Source organism: Microtus oregoni, unplaced genomic scaffold, assembly GCF_018167655.1.
Source record: "Microtus oregoni isolate MIOR12 unplaced genomic scaffold, Mior012 000020F_ref0000438, whole genome shotgun sequence".
Taxonomy (NCBI): Eukaryota; Metazoa; Chordata; class Mammalia; order Rodentia; family Cricetidae; genus Microtus; species Microtus oregoni.
Window position 1 is genome coordinate 17,697,992 of NW_024543079.1, and position 23,443 is coordinate 17,721,434.

The 23,443-nt window shown below is 51.2% G+C and overlaps 1 protein-coding gene across 1 annotated transcript in view; it reads right to left on the reverse strand.

Moving 5' to 3' along the window:
* Positions 1-688: 688 nt before the first annotated feature.
* Rspo4 (R-spondin 4) overlaps positions 689-23,443 on the reverse strand; it is a 31,674-nt gene continuing 8,919 nt past the window's right edge. Inside the window, exons 2-5 of the mRNA XM_041670748.1 lie at positions 6,261-6,449; positions 5,535-5,675; positions 3,613-3,798; positions 689-789 (exon numbers count right to left, since the gene is read on the reverse strand). Of these exons, the coding sequence (XP_041526682.1) occupies positions 689-789; positions 3,613-3,798; positions 5,535-5,675; positions 6,261-6,449 (617 nt within the window). The remainder of the gene's footprint in view (positions 790-3,612; positions 3,799-5,534; positions 5,676-6,260; positions 6,450-23,443) is intronic.

A 23,443-nucleotide genomic window follows, 5' to 3' on the forward strand; every position in this document is an offset into this window, starting at 1 on the left:
AAAGGCCTTGGGAGAGGGTCAGCTGGGGAAGGGTCATAGGCACTACGAGAGGGAGATCGGAGGGGGGTGCTGAGGGTGTGTTGCAGGCACTTTCAAAGGGATGTGTTGGTGGGCCTGAGGTCACTGTCCAGCCAAAGGGCCCCTAGTGACTCCTACACCACCATCCTGAACAAGGGGCTCAGGCTGGACCTCGGGAGATTCTGGAACGCATCCCAGGTGGCCTCATCACAGAGGCAATGGCTGAGTGCTCCCAGGACTAGTCAAGTCACACTCATCCCTATTCCTCCTTAATTTTAACTCTGCAAAGGTGGGGTCAGGACAGGGTCACAGAAAGATCTAGAAAAAATGTTTGCTCTGAGGTGTACAGAGCCACATGGGGGATATAGGCTCCGTCTCTTACGTGTGTCTGTGTACGGGGTGGGAGTGGACAGAAGAACCGAAAGCAGAGCAGGAGGAAATGAAAAAAAAAAGATACATGAAGAGAGGGAAAGGTCTGAAGACAGAAACAAGGAATTCCGTAAAGAAAGGGAGGGGGGAAAGGAAAGGAGGTGAAGAAAACACAGAGGAGGGACAGGTAGAAAGAGCGAAGGATGTGGATAAAGAGCAGGGCAGGGGGAAAGGGAAGAGGCCACAGGGGAAGAAGGCAGCAAGCCAAGGGCAGAGGTCGGATGCCAGAGGTGGAGAGGGGTCACTGTGAGACAGGCAACTGCGGCCTGCGCTCCAACTTCCTGTCCTTGCGCTGGCGTCGATCCTTCCGATCCTTCCGGCTCTTCTGCCTGGGGTTTCTCTCTGCAAGAGAACACAGGTCCATGGAGGTCCTGAGAGATGAGGGAAGCCCAGATATTCCCAGCAGGCTCTGAGTGCTGGACTCAAAGTCCCCCTGTTTTAAATTCGAGGCTGCAGGTGAAACTGCTCGGGACAGACTCCTCCTTGGAGATTCCTAGGGGATCAGGAGGACACTGGCTTGAGGAGGGAATGCCTGGAGCAGAGGTGGAGTCGGGCAACATCCTGTAAGGGCTGAAGGACCACTTGGATCAGCACCTGTCAGGATTTTGAATGGCCGCCCAGGGCTCCCCGTGCCACTCCACACATGTACTACATGTTAATTAGGCTTCCTGCTGGAGACTCTGTCTCCTTTACACAAAGTCGCTGTCAGCTTCCCAGCTACTTCCAGCCAGGACCTGCCCTCACTAGCAGCCTGGTATCTCGAGACCCTGAGATTTAGCTGCTCTTGGTGCGGGCCAGATGACCCAGAGAGTATTGAGTAAATCCATGCAATGCGAGCAAAAACTACTATTTCTATCCCATTTGACAGGCAGGGAAAGGGGTTGGCTTTGGCTGCTCCCACAGTACAGGGGGCTGGCTGCAAATCCCAGACCCAGGTCTCAGTTAGACCGCAGCGTGTCCCACCAATCCTGGAGGAATACAGTCCAGTGTGAACACTGGATTAGTCTCATTTCTCAGATAAGATGACCAAAGGCTGGCCAGAGGATTAACTTGCTCAGCGGCCTAGAGTTCCTGGAACCAGTTCTGATTTCCCTTCAGAGAAGCTCATCTGGGCTAAGGCTAGCTGGGTGGCTAGTGGCCAGATGGCATAGGGTGTGGCAGAGATCCCAGCATGCTGTCTTTAGGAGAGCTCAATATCCTGACAGGGTCCTCTGGCAGCCTCCTTCAGCAGCTCCTTTCTGGTCACTTTTTTATTAGGCCTGTCTGAGCTTCCCTGTGGTACTCCACGCTGCTTGCACAGCTTTCTAGGTATCTGCCAGCTCTCTGGAGCAATCTTCCCAGATGAGACTACTCCCCATCCTTCTCCTATGCCAGCCCGCTGCCTATGCACACCTCCATCTACACCCATGCACACCTCCATCTACACCCATGCACCCTCCCACTCACCCGTGCACCCTCCCACTCACCGTGCACCCTCCCACTCACCGTGCACCCTCCCACTCACCCATGCACCCTCCCACTCACCGTGCACCCTCCCACTCACCGTGCACCCTCCCACTCACCCATGCACACCTCCATCTACACCCGTGCACCCTCCCACTCATCTAGCCATGTGCTCACAAAACTACCTACTTACCATCCACTTACCCTCTCACCCGTGTCCTCCAACCCATGCACCCACCAACCCACCCATCTACCCACTCACCTAACTCTCTACTTACCCACGCATCTGCCTACCAGGTACTCACACAACTACCAACCTAGGCACTCCCTCATCCATCCACCTCTCTTCCCTGCACCCACGCACCTACTCATCCCACACAGTGGACATCTGGGTCCCGCTCCAGCATCAGAGTCAGCCTCACCCTCCAGAGACCACAGACAGCTGCAGAAGGAGCAAGGCTTTCCCCTAGTGGTGTCAGTGCTATGACACGACGTGACACGAGAGGATTCCGGAAGGGGACCTCGGAAAACCTCTGAGTGGAAAAGGTGCCAGGGCTGAGGCACATACCAGCAGGCTCCGCAGGCTTCTGGGAACTCATACATACACTCAGCATACACCACTCGCAGCAATAATCACAGAGTGTCTGCGGCCACAGCTCCTAGGGTCATCATCTAAAAAGGGCTCTCCTCGAGTTTTGGGTGGACAGCCTCACCTAGACTCCACTCTCCGTCCCAACTGCCCATTGTGTATCTGTGGGTAGTGATGGGGGCAGGAGAGTCCCTAGATCCAAGTTCTGTCTCTGCATAGCCCCATCTGTGTGTCCTGTGTCCTGGCTTCATGTCTTCACTGTTGACTATGACTTAGAGTCTTCTTCGCCCACTGATTAACGTTTGGCCTCTAGGTTCACCTACTCTTGGCTATGTGATCCTGGGGTCAGGATCTCAAGCTCTGTGGGCCTCCATCTCCTAAAACGGGATAGTAACCACGCCTATATCATTAGTCACTGTGCAGATCAAATGAGCCAGTGACTATAGAGAATCTAATACACCATGCTCATATCCTTAACATTGCTTTTTCATGCCGATGCCTCTCGTACTTCACAACCGTCTCTTTTGGGGTTCTTAGTGGTCTCCATTGGAAATCTGTGGTCTTGTCTGCCCAAGTGAAGGGGCTCCTGCGGTATTTAGTGGGGTGGTATAGGCACAGTCTCCCATTTTACTCTTGCATAGCTGACAGCATTGATTTTTCAGAGCTGCGATCTCTTTGCACACGTGTGCCTGGGGTTTTAGAGTGTTTCACTCAAATCTCTATGGCAACCTCAGCTCTCTGCATTCCTGGGACCTGTCTCCAACTGATCTCTGTATGCTGGGTCAAGCACCTGCTTTTTGGCATTGTTTCTCTTTTGTATTACAGGATGGGCACTGCACTGCATTGCACCCCCAGCCCCCATTTCTTGGGCTTTCCCAGGAACTCCACTAGAAACAGCAGCTTGTTCCAAAGTCCTTGCAGCATAGGAGTCTGAGCACTGCAAAGCGTTCTTCCTACTGTATTTGGGACCCTTCTCTGTAACTACTTCACAGGGTGATGCTTAGTTCTCAGGAAGGGCTGGCAGGCCCTTTCTGGTGGCCTTGCAGATGCCATCTGTGGGGGTGTCTCTGTCTCTGGACGCTAGAAATCACCCATGGTTGTTTCCCATGCAGCCTCGCAGGCTTAGTACTCACCTCCTGGGCAGGGCCTCTTTATAGAACATTTTCTGGACTCAGATAACACTCGGCAACTCGCCGTCTCCTCCTGCTTGCCTGGGCCAGCCTCCCGCACCCGGGTTTCTAGGCCCCAGCCTGAGCCGCAGGTCTTCCCATTGTGTATGCAGGGACTCCAGCTGCCCCATGGGCTTGGCTCACACTCTTCTGTGGGTGAAGGGAGACAGACAGGTGAGTCAGTTGGTAGTGTTTGCCTGTTGGCTTCAAGGACCAGGGATCTGAGGAGCTCTGCCTGCAAGGGACTCAGTGTATTGCTGGATGCAGAGAAGACACATAGAGACCACTGCTTGCAGGAGCCTGAAAAGACCCCTACCAAGGCTGTGCTAGAAGCCAGAGCCGGCTCCTGCCAGCAAAGCAGAAGGTTTCCCAGGGGAGGTAACAGAGTTGAATTAAGCCTCCCATGGCTGGCAGGATCTGAGGGCCCAAGTGGCTGGAATTCAGAAAGGGGCAGGGATTAGGGACAGACACAGAGGTAGCTGATTGCTAAAAGGTCCTCAGGATCAGGGTTCTATCTTTGAACTTGACCATATGCCTTTTAACAAATGTAGAAGGTCAAAGCCACCCAGTGCTATTGTGAGGATCAATGAGGTGATGGACAGAAAGTTCTCAGAAAAGGAAACTTCAGAATCATTCCAATCACTTCTGAGCAGGAGGCAGCACCCAGCTCTGGGGACAGTGAATGTCCCACCTTGCAGTCTTAGGTGCTGAGGCCTGGAGCAGGAACTGGTATACAGAGCAGGTTGGGAACAGGTCCCTAGACCTGAGGTACCTATGCTGCCACTACCAGGAGTCACCTAACAAGTCAAGACAGATCACCTACTGTGAGACCCAGGGTTGTATGTGCAGAAGGGCAGTTGCAGAGGAGACACCCGCCTGCCTCCCAGAATGCACCTGCCTCCCTCCCAGAATGCACCCTGTTGAGATACTGCACCAGGAAGGCAGGGCTACTTTGTGCAATTCTAGAGGGTACAGAGGCTATGGGAGCCCAGAAGAGGAATGGGCCACACCCTTGGGTCCAGGAAGCCTTCTTCCTGGAGGATGCTGTGGTACTGACTGTCAAGTGGGGTGGGAAGGAGAAGTAGGAGGTGCTTCCAGTGAGTGGAAACCCCACAAAATCCCCAGGATACTGACCTAAGATAGGCAGGCCCAGCCTGGAAGAGGAGGAAGATGTGTGAAGAGGTTATAGACAGGGAACCTGATTGGCCAGGACTCTGCCAGAGGCTAGAGGGAGCCACAGAAGGGCCTTGAGTAGCAGAGGCATTTTGCAGATTGCTGTCATATTTTCTGGTCCTGCATGGGAGTGCAGATTCAGAGACAACCCAGGGGCCACACCAAGGAAGAAAGATGCAGGGAGTGACTGGTGGGTGGGTCCAGGAACTCTATGGCGCGTCAGCATCCCTTGCAGCGATACTGCACCTAACGTGCTACATACCAATTGCATGTCCCTTCTGTCTCCTACTGAAGTGTGAAGGCGGAGCTCTCGGCCACCCCAGGGGTCCACCTGTCTCTCACCATGTTGGGGTTACAGAGAGCACACACTGCTTTTATATGGGTGCCAGGGATCAGCCCTTTTCTCAAAGAGCCACTTGCCTGGCCTTGTGTTGTTACTTTTTAAAAATCTTCAGAGAAGCCCTGGGACACAGATGAAGCGACTGTCTGAGAAGCTACGGTAACACTGTTCCTTGTCGCCTGACTGGTGAGAACACCCTTGGTAACAACAGTGACATCAAGAGTTGGTGGTCACGGTGGCACTAGAGCCCTGAAGATTCTCTGTGTACCAACATGGGGCCGGGCTGCCCATCACCCCATAGTATCTCATTGACTGTTTCCAGGTCTCCCGACATCTCCCCAAGGCTAGGGCAGGTGGCCAGTGTCTCACTCACCCTGGCATTCCCGGGTACTCTGGTGGGTCAAGGTGCCTGGCGGACAGGCCGGCAGGCACTTCCCTTTGTATAGATGAAACCGCCTTTTGCACCGGATACAGAAGTCCTGGCTGAAACAGCTCTCGCATGTGGCCCCACATTCTGCAACAAAGCCAGAGACACCATAAGTCATGGGCCTGCCTGAGGAGGGAGGGTCTCTGTGCAGCCCACTGGGGTATGGACTCATCTTGTCAGCAGCTCAGACTTGGAAATTGATGAGCTGGGCTGCATAAGAGAGGCCTTCCTTTCTCATCTAAGCTGAGGTTGAGCACGGGAAGTGATACACTAGGTATCACAGCCATTCTGGGCCGGGAGTGAAGCTCCCTTGCCCTTTACCCACAAGGCTCCAAGATCAGTGATGATTTGTCCTAGGTCACAGCAAAAATGGAAAAAAGGCAAGGGCTGCTTTCCTACTAGAGCTAGACCCGGAGGAGGTGAGTAACCCGCTAGTGGTCATGTAGAACCTAGATAGAAGTGGAGGTTCGCTGCACTGTTTGTGCTGAGACCTGCTGGTGTCCTCTTAGAGCTCACGGAGAGGAGACGACCTGGCCTGGGACTGCAGGGTGGGCTAAAACCAGCAAGCTTGGGCTTGGTCATGCTTCTGCTTCCTCCCAGGGTATGTGTGGGGAGAGGGTGGAATACAGGGTAGCTCTACCTAAGCTTGCCTACATGGGAGGAGACACGTACTCTTGCACCTGTTGGCCTCCTGGCCACGGATTCCGAAGAAGCCGAGGGGACAGTCATGCACACACTTGCCATACTGACGGATCCCTTCCCGGCGGATGAACAGGAAGAGCCTCTGCTGGCAGGTGGAACAGCCATTCTCCTCCGAGCATATGACACAGCCCGTGCAGTTGGCCCCCAGACCAGTGCCTGCTGCAGACAGACCAGACAGGAGAAAGATAGCCAAATCACACATGTGAGCTACTTAGATGGACTCATGGACTATTAACTGGATGCAATATAAGACAACATTTCTGAGCATCTCCGACCACTAGATATCATGTGATCAAAATCTGGTGAACGGGGCATAGAGGTAGGCATTTATAGACTGCTGATAGCACAGAAATCAATGTCTACTTTGCTCAGACACTGCTACCTGGACTTTTCGATTACAGACACATTTACTCTTTACTAAAACAGTATTGTGTGTGTGTGTGTGTGTGTGTGTGTAAGTTGCACACATGGGGACGGGTGAGACCATCACCTTCTTTCTCAGTTCCTGAACAATACTCCAGTCTCCCCTGTCACCATTACAAAAGCTCCTGTCACCATTGGGTTCAGGAAGTCAAGGGGAGGAAGGATGAAGGATGAACGAGGCCGCAAAGTCGAGAAGATGAGTCGTATGCTCCACACCAAGGCTCACAGGGACATCTTTACCAAACCATGTGGAGCACTAAGTCTTCATGCCCAGCCCTGCTACCAGCCCTTCCTTGTGCCTCTCTGAGCAGAGGAACCTGGGGGAGTAGGCGCAGAGAATGACAGCAGATAGCCCCTAGACTTCATGGCAAGCGTGAGGAGCTTGCTGCAAGGGATCCATGGCGTAGCCAGGCAGGCCATAGGGTCTGCTTATGTCTTGCAGAGGCAGGTGCCCGGAAGAGAGAGAACAGTGGGGACTGCTGAGGACAAGTAGTGGGAAGAGTCGGGATTTGATCAGGAGTCACTAAGAAAGGGCACTGAAGATGCCCAGAGAGCATTGAATTGTTCTGTTTTCATATCTCATTGAGCTGAGACATTGGATGAGCTGGTTACCCCCTCTGGCTGACCCGAGGCCATGGGTCCTCAGAAGAGGACATCCTTGGCTCCCCACCTCCCAGCTCTTCTGTTCCCATCCGTGTGTATCTTCCTCACTGAGATACTTTTGATGTATGAGTTGCCAGAACCTCCCTAGAGGGGCCACCCTCCTCCTGTCAGCAGAGCAGTCCCCCCAAAGCCTGGATGATATGTTATGCTTAATACACAGTAAGGAACACGTGGGAACATCCAAGGTCTCTGCTTAGACTTGCTGGGTTTCTGCCTCTCTCTCCATCTCCCAACCCAGAAACCTGAGAGTCACCCTAGTTCTGTCACACCGGAGGAGCTGGCTGATGTGGCCCTCACAGGACCACACTGTAGCAGATGTGTACCCCGTGACACACCCTGGGTACCGGGCAAGTGCCAGTACCCTCAGCACACTTGCTCCAGGAAAAGAATGTGGAGAATTGGGACAGAAGAATAAAGACTTGGGGTTTCCAAAGCTGCAGGCAGCTGACACCCAAGAGAAAGCGTGAAGCTACCAGAGGGCCCCAGACTAGAGAGAGCCACACCACCAGACCCAGATGGAGCCAGGTTCTCCCAGTCAGCAAAACCTGCTTGACTTGGATGACACCAAAGACAGACGGGAATGAAAGGAAACTTCTCCCTCTGCTGGTGTGAGCCCTGGAAAGAAGTCTAGCAGTATCCAGTAAATCTGAAGACATGCCTTCTCATACCCAATAGTTCAACATCTGACCTCCACTCCAGAACGGCTCTGTGATTAGTTGCCATGGTGATGTTGAGGCAAGATAGAGAAAAACATGGGGACGCGAGAAGGGAAAGAAGCCCCGCACTCTGCAGACTCACCAGCAGAGAAACATCGATCTCAATACAACCACCAGCATCTACCTTTTCTCCTTCCAGCTGGAAACCTGAAATTTTCTAGGACCTCCTTGAGCAGCTCCAGTGGCTCGTGGTTTAATCAGATTATAATTCCACCCAAGACACCCCAGAGACACCCCCAGAAACTCAATGATCATCAATGATCAGGAGAGGGAATAGATATAGGGAGGGTCAGGTACCTTGTGAACCCACTCAGCAGGGACTAGGGAGATGGCTTAATGGACAAGAGCACAAGCAAGGGCTTGCTGACAGTATCGAAGAAAGAGAATCTGAAGTCCAATCTTCAGCACCACATAGGAGCCAGGACTGGCCAAGTAGCTCCAGCACTGAACGGTGGCAACAGGTGAATTCAGGAGCCTGATGGGCAGCCAGCCTAGCCAATGAGAGCTCCAAATTCAGTGAGAGGCCCTGTCTTGAAGAGACAAAATGGAAGGCAGTAGAGGAAGAGACTCGATGTCCTCTTCTGCTCTCTGAATGGATGTGCATCTCTCTCTCTCTCTCTCTCTCTCTCTCTCTCTCTCTCTCGCGCGCGCGCACACACACACACACACACACACACACACACACGAGAGAGAGAGAGAGAGAGAGAGAGAGAGAGAGAGGTGTCACCATTCGGGCACTTCAGTGTGCTTCACCTCACAGTACTCTTGGGTGTGTCGTATGCTTTCTCTGAGCCCCTTTCTTTTTCTAACAAACTCCAACTCCACTCCATGCTAGACTTCCCTGAAATGCTTCTCTGTGTTGAAGTAAAGGGACTGGTTTTTTATCAGAGTTGAGATTAAGGGAACTTTTCAATGCCCCACGGGTGATTTAGGGAGCTGTCCTTCCATCCCCTGGTAGATACAGGAACAACTGTCAGGGAGGAGAGGTTTATCTGAGCCCAAAGTTTTAAAGCAGATCCATCACTGATGGCAGAGAAGCCACGGAGGAGCAGGGAGTTCATGGCTGTGGAGGCACATGGTGGAGGCTGCCCCCATCACAGTGGGTCAGGATGCAGAGACTGGGAGAGGAGGTGGGTCTGGGGAAGATTTCCAAAGGCTGCCTTTAGTGACAGACTTCTACCATGTGGCCCCCACATCCTGACAGTTCCAGCCTCTCAAAATAGTTTCTCCAGCTAGGGAGCACCATTCAAAACACCAAGCTGGGAGAACCATTTCAGATCCAAATCATTACAGGAGGTCTAGGGTAAGACTCGAGAATCTACCAGGTGATATGTCACTGCCCGTCACAGACTCACTCGGGAAACCACAAAGCCGAGAAACTCTTGCTTAACTGCGTCAAGAGACCCTGACAGAGATGCTTACTGCGGCGCGGCTTAATAGCACAGTCACAAAAGAGAACCCACTTTGGGGAGGCCAGATAAATACGTGGTGGTGTAATCATACGCCACAGCCGTGCACCACACACACAGCGCGGCCATGATAAACGGCTGAGGCAGGGTCGGTTATCCTTGCGGACGCAGCTCAGAGCCAACGCTGAGAAGAAAGAGCAAGTGTGTGGATGAGTCACGTACAAGTTACCATCTGAGCTCAACAGCAGAACCGTGATCTGTCGCCCTGCCTACACACGAGGCATCCGAAGAATGAGAGACATATAAGGGTGCATGCGCATCTAATTCAGTATGGGGGTACTCATGTGCAGATGTGGGAGAGGGGATGGGAAAGAAGACTTGAGACCTCATTTGTATTTTAACTTCCTAAAATTTGATGCAAATGTGTACACAGAAAGAACTGGTCAAAATGGCTGATGAGGGTGAGTGGGTAGGTGGGAAGATGGCTTGGCCAGTAAAGTGCCTGCTACGAAAGCAGGATGCCCCGAGTTCTGATCTCCAGCACCCACACACAAAAAAAGCCAGTTAGTGTAGAGTGTGGCTGTAATTCCAGTGCCAGGGACGTAGAGGCAGGAGGATTCCCTGGAGCTTGCTGGCCAGTCAGTCTAGCCAAATTCGAGAGCTCTGGGTTCAGCAAGAGACCCTGACCGGAACAAACAAACAAACAAACAAACAAACAAACAGGGTAGAGACCGAACTAAGGAAGACACCCAGTGTGGACCTCTGGCCTCCACAGGGCCATGCACACCTGTATGCCTGTAACACAAACATACACATACACACTGGGGTATTTATTACATTAGTTTTTATTTTTTAGTACAGACTTGAAACAGTTCAAAACAAAAATCCATTTAAAGAAAAAGAAACTTAGCTTCTCTGGTGTACAGAGCATGGAAGGGCTACATTTTTTCCTCAAGATTATTTTATTATTTTGCGGGCGTCAACATTTCGCCTGCATGTATGTTTGTGCATCACGTGCATGCCGTGTGCCACCGAAGTCAGAAGAGGACATCGGGTTCCCTGGGACTCGAGTTAACAGTTGTGAGCCTGCCACATGGGTCCTGGGAACTGAGCCATGGTCCCCTAAAAGAGCAGCCTTAATCTTAATCACTGAGCCATCTCTAGTCCCATAAAGATGTATTAATTATTCCCCCTTTCTTCCAGATCCCCTTCCTAAGCCCCATTCTGCCCTCAGGTTTAGGTCATGGGTAGGGAAGGAAACAGATTCTGGGGCTGGGGGGTTTGGGAGCAGTGGAGACCCATCCACCCCCAGGCTCTCCGCTAGTCACCTCCTGCTTCTGCACTCCTTGTCTTCAGGAACGGACCCCTGATGTTTAGCATGATTTGTCTCAGAAATTATATTGCTCAGACCCTCTTGCACTGCTAAGCGGTCCCATGTCTAACCATGGTCAATGAGATGGGAGTGGGCGTGTCATGGGCCATGCCCAGGAAGGGTCCACATTGCTCTTCTCTCCTCTGTCCTCCCTGTTAGGGTTTCAATTTTGATGGCAGGAGCCTTGGCTGCTCCCTGTGGCAGAGGAATCTTGAGAAAGGCACTGGTACAGCCACCACATGAACCCAGGGCTGTAATGGGAGGAGAAGAAAATCTCATACACTGTTGGGAGCAGTGAGACCCCAGATCCTGATCCCCTGATCTGAGTGTCTACAGCCGAGACCTTCAGGAGTTCCTGATGGCAGGAGAGTGGTTTCTGGTGGGTTTGGCCGGGGCGTGGCTATCTCTATATAATCTGCCCCTGAACACAATAAGGGGGGCATTCTTGGGGAATTCAAGGATGACCCGTGTCGCTGTCTCTCTGTCTGTGTGTGTTTGTGTATTTTAACCTCCAGCCCCCTTGCCCGAAGCTCGCGAACTGGGTGCGAGCGCACAGAGCGCAGACGCACGGCAATACACCTGGTTTAGGTCACGGCCTTGCCCAGGCACCAAGGCTTTCGATGCTGGGAAGCACAGCGGTGTTGCTCGAGACGAGGGTGCGCCCCTCGTGCTGTGTGCCAGGGAAGCCTCAGAGCCAAGCTGTCACCCAGCAATGAAGGGCAACTCAGCGGACTCAGTGATCCCAAGGAAACTTGGACAAACTGCAAGTTACATTCTATCATCAGAGAACAAGGTGGGGTTTGCCCTGCAAACTGCATCTGTGGGCCAAGATGCCCTCATGTGGGGGTGTTGCCATTTTGCAAGAGGAAAAGAAAAAAGCCTCTCAAACCTAAGGAAACTCCCTACTAGAGCCACAGTCTTTGGAGGATGTTGACTGAACGTGCTGAGGGCAAAATAATCCTTCAGGAACTGTCCCCTGACTCTGAGAATTAGAATGTAGGCACATGGGTGTGTGTGTGTGTGTGTGTGTGTGTGTGTGTGCGCGCGCGCGCGCGCGCGCGCGCATGCGTCCATGTGCTTACACACAAGCCTCCCACCTTTGTGAGGGCTGTGGTTTAGTTTCTGGCTGCTTCCCTGACCCAGAAATTGGCTACAGTGCCCTCTAGTGCTCCAAGGTTGTAATGGCACCTTTTGAAATTTTTATTTTATTTTTTTAAGATTGTTTTTATTGAGCTATATGCTTTTCTCCGCTCCCCTCCTTCCGCCCCCTCCCCTTATGCTCTCTCCCATGGTCCCCATGCTCCTCCCAATTTACTCAGGAGATCTTGTCTTTTTCTACTTCCCATGTAGATGTATGTATGTATGTATGTCTCTCTTAGAGTCCTCTTTGTTGTCAAGGTTCTCTGGGATTGTGAATTGCATGCTGTTTTTCTTGGTTTTATGTCTAAAAGCCACTTATGAGTGAGTACATATTATATTTGTCTTTATGAGTCTGGGTTACCTCACTCAATATGTTGTTTTCTAGCTCCATCCATTTGCCTGCAAATGTCACGATGTCATTATTTTTTTCTGCTATGCAGTACTCCACTGTGTAAATGTACCACATCTTCTTTATCCATTCTTTGGCTGAGGGGCATTTAGGTTGTTTCCAGGTTGTCTATTATGAATAATGCTGCTATGAACATAGTTGAACACATGCCTTTGTGGTACGATTGAGCATCCTTTGAGTATACACCCAAAAGTGGTATTGCTGGGTTTTGAGGTAGGTTGTTTCCTAATTTTCTGAGAAGTCACCATACTGATTTCCAAAGCAGCTGTACATGTTGTACAAGTTTACACTCCCACCAGCAATGCAGGAGTGTTCCCTGTACCCCTTATCCTCTCCAGCAAAAGTTGTCACCAGTGTTTTTGATCTTGGCCATTCTTACGGGTATAAGATGGAATCTCAGAGTTGTTTTGATTTGCATTTCTCTGATGGATAAGGATGTTGAGCATTTCCTTAAGTGTCTTTCAGTCATTTTAGATTCATCTGTTTACAGTTCTCTGTTTAGGTCTGTACCCCATTTTTTTTTACTAGATTATTCTTTTGAAGGCCAATTTATTGAGTTCTTTGTATATTTTGGAGATCAGCCCTCTATTTGATGTGGGGTTAGTGAAGATCTTTTCCCATTCTGTAGGCTGTCGTTTTGTCTTGTTGACCGTGTCCTTTGCTTTACAGAAGCTTCTCAGTTTCAGGGGGTCCCATTTATTAATTGTTTCTCTCAGTGTCTGTGCTGTTGGGGTTATATTTAGGAAGTGATCTCCTGTGCCAAGTGTACTTCCAAGGTCTTTATCACACCTTTCTTGATTTATTAGAAAGAACAATGGGGTTCCCTCAAGGTCATGGGTGAAGGAACCCAATTGCTCACTTTATGGAAGAGAAACAATGACCACTTGAGTTTGGACAGGGCTGCTCCAGAAGGAGCCACACATACTGGTTCTTATACTTGACTGTATCAGAGTCTCAGTGAGGCGCAGGAAGTGATTTGTTTGAGTCCAAATCTAAAATAAACACACTGGGCATTTCACAATGTCTTCCTTGCTCCAGTCTCCTTTCTCTGAGCGAAGAAGATGGCCACCAGGCATGTGCTTTCTGGTCCAGGCTCTGCTCTGGCTCCCCTGGGCCAGTGAGATACAGCTGTGGAAAGTGACTTTGGATGAGAAATGGTGGTCAGGACAAAGACAGTGGCAGATAGGGGGGTGCACAGGTCTTCCCCAAGGCAAAGCGGCCACTGGTGGCCACCGGCATCTTTTCTGGCAAACGCTGATCTTCAACTGGGCCTGACTTTTGAGGCACATGTGGTGCCACCTACATTTTGACACCCATTATGACTGGAGCAGCTCACCATGTGCCCTTGACCTTAGTCACTGTTGGTCCAGACACAGGCATGCGTCCCAACAGAAACTCATCTTGAGATTTTTCTTCTTCTTAAGTCAATAGGCATATGTGTCGTTTTGTGTGGTGTGAGTGTCGGGGGGTATGGTATGTGGTGTAGCATGTAGTGTGTGTGTGTGGTGTGGTATATGTGTTGTTTGTGTGCTATGTGGTGTGTGTGTGTGTGTGTGTGTGTGCGGTGTATATGTTCTTTGTGTGGTATGGTATGTGGTGTGGGCATGTGTGTGTGGCACGTAATATGTGTGTGTGCTGTATATTTTTTTGTGTGTGGTGTGGGCATGTGTGTGTGGTGTGTGAGTTTGTGGTGGTGTAGTGTGTGTGGTATTTCATGCGTGTTTTCTTTTCTGCACTTTGGACCTGGGAAGCTGTGGATGGTGGAGGCTGATGAAGGCCGCACAAACCAAGAACCTCCCAAGAATGAAGAGCTCTCAGAGCGGAGCCAGGAGCTACGTCTGCGTTTTGAAGGCGCCTCCATCCCACCTGGTCCACCCCAGAGGCCAGCACGCTCTTCTCAAGCCACGTTGAGTTAGCGTTTCTGTCACTTGCAACCGAACGGTTTCTGACTAATACAGAAGCAGAAGGAGAAAAATAAATAAACAATGAGATTCCTAGTGGGAAGTGGCAGCCAGGAACCTCACTAGCTCCAAAAGGCTGCAAACCTTCTGAGGCCCTTCCAGGCCCTCCTGGGGCTTGGCTCCCTCACCGCTCCGAAGAAAGGAGCTTTCCGCTCCAGCTAAGGCTCCTCTGTCAGCCTGCAATCAGAAGAGACCCAGCTCCCTGGATAGGAAGAGCCCGGTGGGCAGCTATGCTCCTGCAGGACAGAGGGCCCGCAGCACCACCTTCACCACTGCCCTCCATGGCACTCCGAGGAAACCCCGGGTTCTTCTCCATGTCAGGTGGATCCCCACTGAATCCCTCCCTACCCCAGATGAGGCACATACTTATAAATGAGTACATCTGGGCTCTAATTGCAACCTCATGAGCTTCCTTGGAGCATCAGAGTCGACAGCCCATGTGATTCCCCTGAGCAACCATCTCCTACGATTGAGACCAGCTTCCCGCAGTGGAAATGCCAGTTGGCCCCACAGCTACAGCTCTGCCTGGGCCAGCAGGGGGAGCGCTCTGAATGACTTCTCAGTTACCAGTCTTTCTCCCAGTACCTGGGGAATGAGTTAGGACTTGGAAGTCCACTCTACAGAACACAGCGACCACTTTGGCTTGACAGTTTATAAGGTGACTCTGGCTTATGATGACTCTGAATGCACACAGAAACCCGGTGCTGAGGAAGCCAGCCACTCATTCAATGAATGGTTGCTCTCTTAGGGTTTCTATTGCTGTGAAGACACCATGACCATGGTTATTTATAAAGGAAACATTTAACTGGGCTGGCTCGCTTACAGTTCAGAGGTTCAGTCCATTATCATGGCAGGAAGCAAGGCAGCATGCAGGCAGACATGGTGCTAGAGAAGGAGCTGAGAGTTATTACATCTTGACTCACAGGCAACAGGAAGTGGTCTGCCTCACTGGGCGTGGCTTGAGCATACATTGGACCTCAAAGCCCACTTCCACAGTGACACACTTCTTCCAACAAGGCCACACCTCCTAACAGTGCTACTCCCTTTGGGGGCAGTTTTCTTTCACATCACCACAGTTGCTGAACCTTTTAGATTTTTTTTCTTCTGGGAAATGCTAGAAATTCAATGGTTACAATGCCTGTGGGGAGTACTGCGTGAACCTGGGCAAGATCCATTACAACCCTGAGCAGTTCTAGGTATGGTGTTCTAGGTATGATCATGCTTATCTTGCAGGGCTGCCATGTTGGAGGGCAAAAGAGCCTACGATAAGCTCAGAGTCCAGTACACAGCCAGTATCCGAGGAACTGCAGCCCTTTTTACCAGGTTGAAGAGGATGGTATAATTTCTGTCTTCAAAAATCTAAAGTATCTAAAGATGTGTGCAGATGAACAGACGGAAACCCTGGCTTCTCTGCTTGATGAATGACCTCAGACAAGTCCCTTCATCACTGATGCTGTGGTTTCCTCACTTGAAGACTTGTGGAGGCAGCTCTCAGCCCTGAAACCTTAAGGGGGCATAACAGCAAATCAGCCGAGTGTCCACACATAGCTCATTCACAACCGAAGTGCCTACCCTATCCCTTCACTGTCAATACCCTCAGTGGAACTGTGAACCACCATGTGTCCCTTGTCTCACGTAGGGCAGGGGCATGGGAAAGACTAGAAGGTAGCAAGGAATGGGGACACGGTTTTCTGCCACCACTGAGTGAAGATCTCATCGGGCATCTTTGGTCTCGGGTGAAGGGCAGGTTTGTTCTTTCTTCTGGGGACAAGGAATGACAAAGAGTCCAGGGTCAGAGTCATCTGCATCCTGGGATTGGGCCCCAACACCTCATCTGACAGGAACCAATGGCCTCAGAATAGGGGACAACTATTTTTTTTCCATTTGGAAACTGAGTGGATTTAAGGTCACCTCCACATTGACACACATCACAGCCTTCTTTCCCTGGGGGCTTGCGTGGACACCTGGGACCCTGAAAACACCGTGCTGTCCCAGATAGGTTCATCTCAGCAGACACAGTGCGCCTGACATTAAAATGCCCTTGGTACCCAGGCCAAGTGTACGCCCCACACTTTTTTTTTAAAGAGTAATTTGGACAGATGGCCAGCGTTTATAAAATCAAGGGATTTCACATAAAAAGCTAGAATTTGGACTTCTGGAAAAATTCAGAGCATCTGCCAGTCCTGGCTTGCATTCTCACAGTGGCAGTGGCTGGGGTTATCCGAAGTGATGCTCTTGGGTGCCAAATGCAGACCCTCAAGTTTCTATGCCCATCCTGGTGCCAAAGATGATGGGAAGTTCCAGATCTCACTGTGCTTGGGCAGCAGCCACATCCGCTTCCCCCTTTAGTGACAATGGGAAGAGGGTCTCTCGTCAATTTTGATTTTAAGGTGGGAGGTTTTGCCATGTTACTCAGGCTGGCCTTGAATTCTTGGGGATCCTTCCTCAGTCTTCCACAGATATGGAACAATAGGTGTGGGCAAGCACACCACACTGGGCCAAGCAGGATCCACCCCCTTTGTATACAGAATACCCTGAAGTTTGCTGGAACACCCCCAGCTGGTCCTCCCATCAGCAGATACTTTGGGAGGGTTGGCAGGACCTGGAACCCACAGAGCTTATGGGTCCCTGCTTGTAGTCTTGGAGCCACACTTTAAAATCCACTGGTGGAGAGCAGGATCGAGCCAGAGCGGGCTCAATGCAGGTTCAAATCCCGGCTCTGACCCTCCCCTCTTACCTGTGTTACCAGGAACCAGGGTTCTAACCGTCCTGTGCTTCAGCTTCCCATTCGCAAAGCAGAAATCCGTGAGTTAGGCTCACAGACATCCGTGGAGCTGCTGGGCAGTACTGACCGACAAGAGGGTCTTGGTGACATCGCTATGCAGCTGAGACCTTTACCACCTACCCTGACTCCAATCTGTGGCTGTTGTTCTTCCAACAGTCAGTGCAGGACTGCTTATTTCAATGCCAACATTTTTTTTGGGGCAGAGTTTCTTCATAACTGGGGTGTGCCCAATGAAGTATGCCTTGCATGAGAACACGGTTTGTCATGGTGGACTACAGATTTAATACAGCCGTCCTCAGGACTCCCAGGGTGAGAAGGTGGCAGGGGTGGAGTCGGGGGGAGCACAGGCAGAGAAAGATCATGGAGTGTGCTCTAAGGTAAGTCACTCTAGGGAAGACCAGGGCAGGACCTGGTCCCTGCTCTGCCCTTGGGAAGGATCCAGAACTTCAAAAGAGGAACTGCAAAGAGAGGGCTACTCAGCACATCTCAGATATCTTCCTGGCAATGAGGGACGCATGTCGCTGATGACCAAGGGGAAATGAACAACATCTGGGCGCTCGCCTGCCCCCTTTGACGGCCACATATGGGAGGCAGTTGCCACCGCTGGAGGCTGGCTCAGAGGGCCAGCACATTCCTGCCTGGGGGGCAGATTGCACCATCCAGGCTCTGGAGATAGCTCCCAGCTTGGAGGCTCCCAGGGAGGGCAGGCTTAGGGGCTTTCAGGCCACTAGTTTCTTCTCAGCACCAGGATGGGACCTCGAGAGGTTACACATTCAGCAGAATCCAAAGGCTTAACCTTGGCATTGTACCATCAGCTGCATCTTCAAGCTTCCACGTAGTGAGCGCCACAGGCCCCTCAACAAGATCTTGAGAAGTCTTCCTAGTGCCATGCTAAGGGCCGCCAGGCACCTGACCTTAACAGTGATAGAAACCTTGCCAAATGAGGGCAGCAGCAGCAATGGCTGCCTGGGCCTGGCCCGCCCCCAGACTTTCCACTCCTCCCAGCAGCCATGGAACAGATCAACGAAATCAGGGGACAGTGGCTAAGGGACAGCGGTTGAGGGTCACTCTCTAGCTACAGGAGAGACCTTGGTTGTGGACCATCCCTGCTAAGCCTCAAATGACAGGAAAGAGAAGGACTGTTTGGGTCCCCGTGTGCCCCGGGACATGGCTGGTGATCCATCTGTGATCAGCTCTAACTGATTGAGGTGCCCCCCCCCCTCCCAGTGCAGCATGGAGAAAGCTTTGCTCTTCGCTCAACAGTGCCCCTGCCTGACCTTCTGGTAGGGTGCAGGGTACAGGCCAGCACAGGCTGAGTGTCCCAAATCAAGTCTCTCCTCCCATCTCTGCAGGACCACTCTGGACCACCAGGTGCACAGCGCTCTGTTGGCCACTCAATAGGAGACGTGAGACTGGTGTCCCTGGTGGGAGGCCTGGCACACAGAGCAACCAGTGAGGCAGAGACAGGACTCCACTTCCTGGGGCCTCGCAGGGTGACCATGCTGAGAGAGGAAGCTAGGTAATGTGGGAAGCACCAGCTGGCTTCTCCCAGGTTATCTGCCCACAGCTCAGCCTTCTGAGAGCTGCCAGTGAGAGCTACCCTGAGGGGAAACTGTTGGAGAATCAGCTGGCCTGCCTGTGTGTCAAATATGTAAAAACCATATAAGAAGAAACTGATAATACAAGGGTGTGCGTCGTGGAGGCAGCTTGGTCAGCACGTGCCTACTGCACAAGCATAGAGATCAGGGTCAATCCTATAACCCGCACAGAAAGAGGGACATGGTGCAAGCTTGTAACCTCAGTGTTGCCAGGTGGGGACAAGGAGAATCCCTGGAGCTTGCTGGTCAACCAGTTGAGTTTAACTGGTGAGCTCCAGGTTCTGTGAGAGACCCTGTTTAAAAAAAACCCAAGAGGGATGACGCTTGAGGAATGACATGAGATTGACATGCCCTCTACATACACCGACACACATGTATAGCTGCACACCCACTCAGTACACACACACATACACACACACACACAGGTGGGGGGAGGAAGAAGAAGGGGGAAGGGAGGGAGGGAGAGAGGAGAGAGGAGAGAGGAAAGAGGAGAGAGGAGAGAGAGACAGACAGACAGAGAAAATGAATCATGGAACTGTCCTAGAGATCAATACAGAGTCTGCAGCTCTGTCACGCAGTGAACACTGACAAGCTTTCCATGACGTAGGGAAGGGACTGCTGTGTATGGCATTGTCATCAAGCGCTGCTTCTGCGATAGAGAAGCCTGGTATAGCAGGTTCTCAGTGAGTGCCTGGTACACACAGGTGCTAAATGGGTGTCTGCTGGATGACCTTGAGGCCCTGCGCTGCTCTGGCTCCCTTTGGGTCTCTGTGCCTCCGGGCCACTCAGAGGGTGGTCTAAGTTCCTCTCTGAGCTTTCTAGGTCATCACAGAGTCCAGCTGGAGTACCGAGTACAGCAATGTGGGGCCAGAGCCCTCCAGCTGCCCACGCTGGGAAATGCGAGTCCAGGATGGGTAAGGGGAGGACCTCATGCCTAGCCTTCTATTCCTCTAGTTTATCTCCAGAGAAGCCCAGAGGCTTGGGCGCCCCTGAAGTCCAGCTGGGCTGATGGCAGGAGCAGAGGAGGGCAGAGCTTAGGGTAGCCAGGAGCACAGGCTGCAGAGGCAGATGCCCTGAGTTCTAACCTAGATGATCGTCCTTAAGCCTCAGCTTCCTTCCTTTCCTGTAAGATAGGGATCAATGCCCTCAGATGTAAGGTCCAGTGTGATGCCCTGTGTGGTCTGCTCGGAACACCCGGACTTTCCAGGAGGGGACCAGCTCTCTTTGCTGCCTTTCATCTCCTCCCTTGCACCTCTCCAGTCTATGGGTGCCTGTTCACAGAACACAAAGGGATGACCCAGCAGTGACCAGTGGTGCGGAATATTTGTCTCTTCCTAAGGTGCCTTCTGACTGGTTTAATAAAGAGCTAAATGGCCAATAGGTAGGAAGGAGAAAATAGGTGGGACTTCCGGGAAGAGAGAGAGAAACTGAAAGGAGGAATCTAAGTGCGCAATTTCTCCAGCAGACTCAGAGCAAATCAGATGCGCCATACTGAGAGGTAACTGAGCCACACTGCAGAATGTAGTTTAAAAAATATGAGTTAATTAAGTTATAAGAGCTAGGTGGGGGGAAAACCTAAGCTAAGGTCAAGATTTCATAATTAATAAGTCTCCAGGTCATTATTTGCGGGCTGGAGGTCCAAAGATAGTCCAACAAGAACGCTTGCTACAGAATGGACCAGTAGACATGTCCCCAATCCCCACGTGCAGGTGAGCTTCTGGTCTGGAGGGGCCCAAAGGATGGAGAGATTGAGATGCCACACCCCAATTAAACTCACATTTGCTGTCTACCTTGATCCACTGAGGATGAGCAAACTAGTAGGAGGTGGAGGGGGTGGGACAGGTGGGACAGCCATGTTGTCATCCTTTGGCCAATTTATGATCTGAGTATAGGGAAACCAATGGTGGTGACTGAGATTGATTCGAGATGGTGATTCCTACCTGGAGGGGTGCAAGGCATCAGAGTCCCACCATGGGACACCTGCCATCTGCACCGGTGCACCTGGCACAGCCCCTCCCCTCTACTCACCGAGATAGGACCTGGGTTTTCCAACTGCAGGATTTCTGGAGGTGACATTAGCAAGCAATTCTATCCCTACCCTTTCTGCACACAACATGCAATCAGTGTTAAAGTTCGGCTGTCATCCCCAAAGATCCGAATGTGAGAGACTTGGTCCCCTAAGGAGAGATGGGGGAGCCTTGTGGTGGCAGGATCTAATGACACCCTCAGAATATTGGGCACATGCTTGGCCTCCCCATCTTCCTCTTCAGCTTCTCCCTTGTTAGGTGAGCAGTTTCCCACACCATGGGCTCTCCACCATAGCTACCACAAAGCAACAGAGCTGCCCCACTGGGACTGGAACCCACAGAACTGGGAGCGAAGTAAAACCTGACACAGCTATCTTCCCATAGGGAGAGCCCTGGCTGCGGCAAGGGGGATGGGCATGTGAGGAGGAGTATAATGGGCAAAAGACTTGGTCCCCTAATGAGAACTGGGTGAACCTTTCAGGGTATAATGACAGCCCCTCAGGGTATTGGGGAACATGCTTGGCCACTCCGTCTTTCTCTTCAGTTTCTCCATTGCACAGTTTCCCCTACCATGGCTTCTCCGCCATTGCTGCTCTGTACCCCATCAGGGACCTGCACACACCAGAAATCCTGCAAAATATTACGGTGACCTACTGGATAGGCAAACTGAAAAAGACCGCAGCACCCGCCACTCCACGAGAGGAGATGGGCCTGCTGTCTCCAGCACAGTAGGTGACAGCATTTTCCTGAGGGGGCTCCATCAATAAAGGGTCCTCAGTGAAGAATAGGAACTCTTTTTAGAGGCACACAGCGAATCCTTGGGATCCAGGGCTGAGACCCTTGGATCTGAATGTGTGCTTTGAACTTCGTCTCTCCAGCTCCCTTTTCCTCCCCATCTGGATGTGGGCACAGCCCCCGACTCAGAGGCTAGCTCTGACTGACAAAGGGTGGGTCTCTGCCACTCCAGGTAACACATACTTCACCATCACAGGGCCCTGGAGCTGAGGCTTAGTCAGGCTGGCTGAGGGGTGAGATGCAGAAGACAGAAGCGGGAATACAAGGTCTTGGCTTTAACCAACCTGGTCTTAGACCCCAGATCCCCACTATATAGCTGTGAAGAACAGGCCAGCCACACACACTGTCTACAGAGGGTTGACTTATCCAGGCTCAGTATTGAAAACATTAAGAAAAAAATACCGCTGGACAGAACAGGCAGAGACTTTTTCTTGTTATTCCCTAAACAAAATAACAGAAGTATTTACGAACAGCTACATTGTTATGCGGCCTTGTTTGTGATCTCAAGGTTACAAGGTATCTAACTTACTTTTCAATTGTTGTGATAAAACACCATGGCCAAGACAAAGTAAAAGACAAAGTCTGGTGGTGACTGCACACACTTTTAATCCCAGCATTCGGGAGGCAGAGGCAGGGGGATCTCTGTGAGCTCTAGGACAGCCAGGGCTACACAGAGAAACCCTGTCTCAAAAACCCCAAATAAATAAATAAATAAAATTTAAAAAGCATTTAATTTGTGGCTCATGGTTCCAGAGGGTTGAATCCATGACAACATGGCAGGGGACATAGCAGCAGGCGGGCAGGCATGACACAGGAGCAGCATTGGAAGCTCACTTACGTCTTGATCCACAAGCACGGGACAGAGAGAGCTAACTGGGAATGGTGTGGGCTTTTCAGAAACCGCCAAACCTCAAATCCTCATGACACACCTCCTAGTCCTTCCCAAACAGTTCCGCCAACTAGGGATCAAACATTCAAATATATGAGCCTATAGGGGCCATTCTCATTCAAACAACCATACACGCCCATACGCTGTCTTATACACGGGACTTAACACTTGCAGATTGGGCGTCTTGAGGTGGTGGGATACCAAGGAATTACTGTTTTGTGTCAAATACTGTTCAAGGCAAGGGGAGGCCTCAGTGAACAGACATTCCGCTAGACAAGATGGAAACAATGGGAGTTTCCATCCTGAAGGGAGTGGGGTTCCAAAGCCACTCTGGAATATACATTCTTAGAAGAGGAATCAGCAAGTAGAAGGTCGTCAGGCTGGAGAGATCAGAGGGCAGTGGCCAAGGGAGGAAGAGCAAGTGCTAAGGTTAGAGGGTGGGGGCCCAGACCACTAGGGTGGGCTAACTGAAGCTGATTTGCCCAAGTTCTGCATTAAAAATATTAAAATAAAAAAAAAAAACCAACCCTGTTGACAGAATAGGCAGGGTTTTTTTTTTCTTGTTTTTCCCTAAACAACACAACAGAACTATTAGAAACAGTTACATTGTATGTGGCCTTGTGTGTGATCTCCAGGTATCTGCTTGGATGGTGTCAAGTTTTCTGCATTCAGGCCAGGAGGTGAGGACTTGTCCAGACAAGCCCTGGTCAATCAGAAACGTATTAGTGTAATTACTACTTGCTCAGCTAATCAGGTTTGTGGGAGAGGACCTAACTGTTTCCGGAATTTCTGGAGCTGTGTATAAAAGCCTGTGAGCTTCTCTGGGGGTTGCTGCCATTTTGTTGTGTGGCTGACCCCAGCATGCTGGAAATAAATGCTGATCGCATATGTGAGTGGTGGTCTCTGTGGGGTCATGTGCGGACCCTAACAGCTCCAGCAAGTTTGCTTGTGTGTCAAGCGAATTAA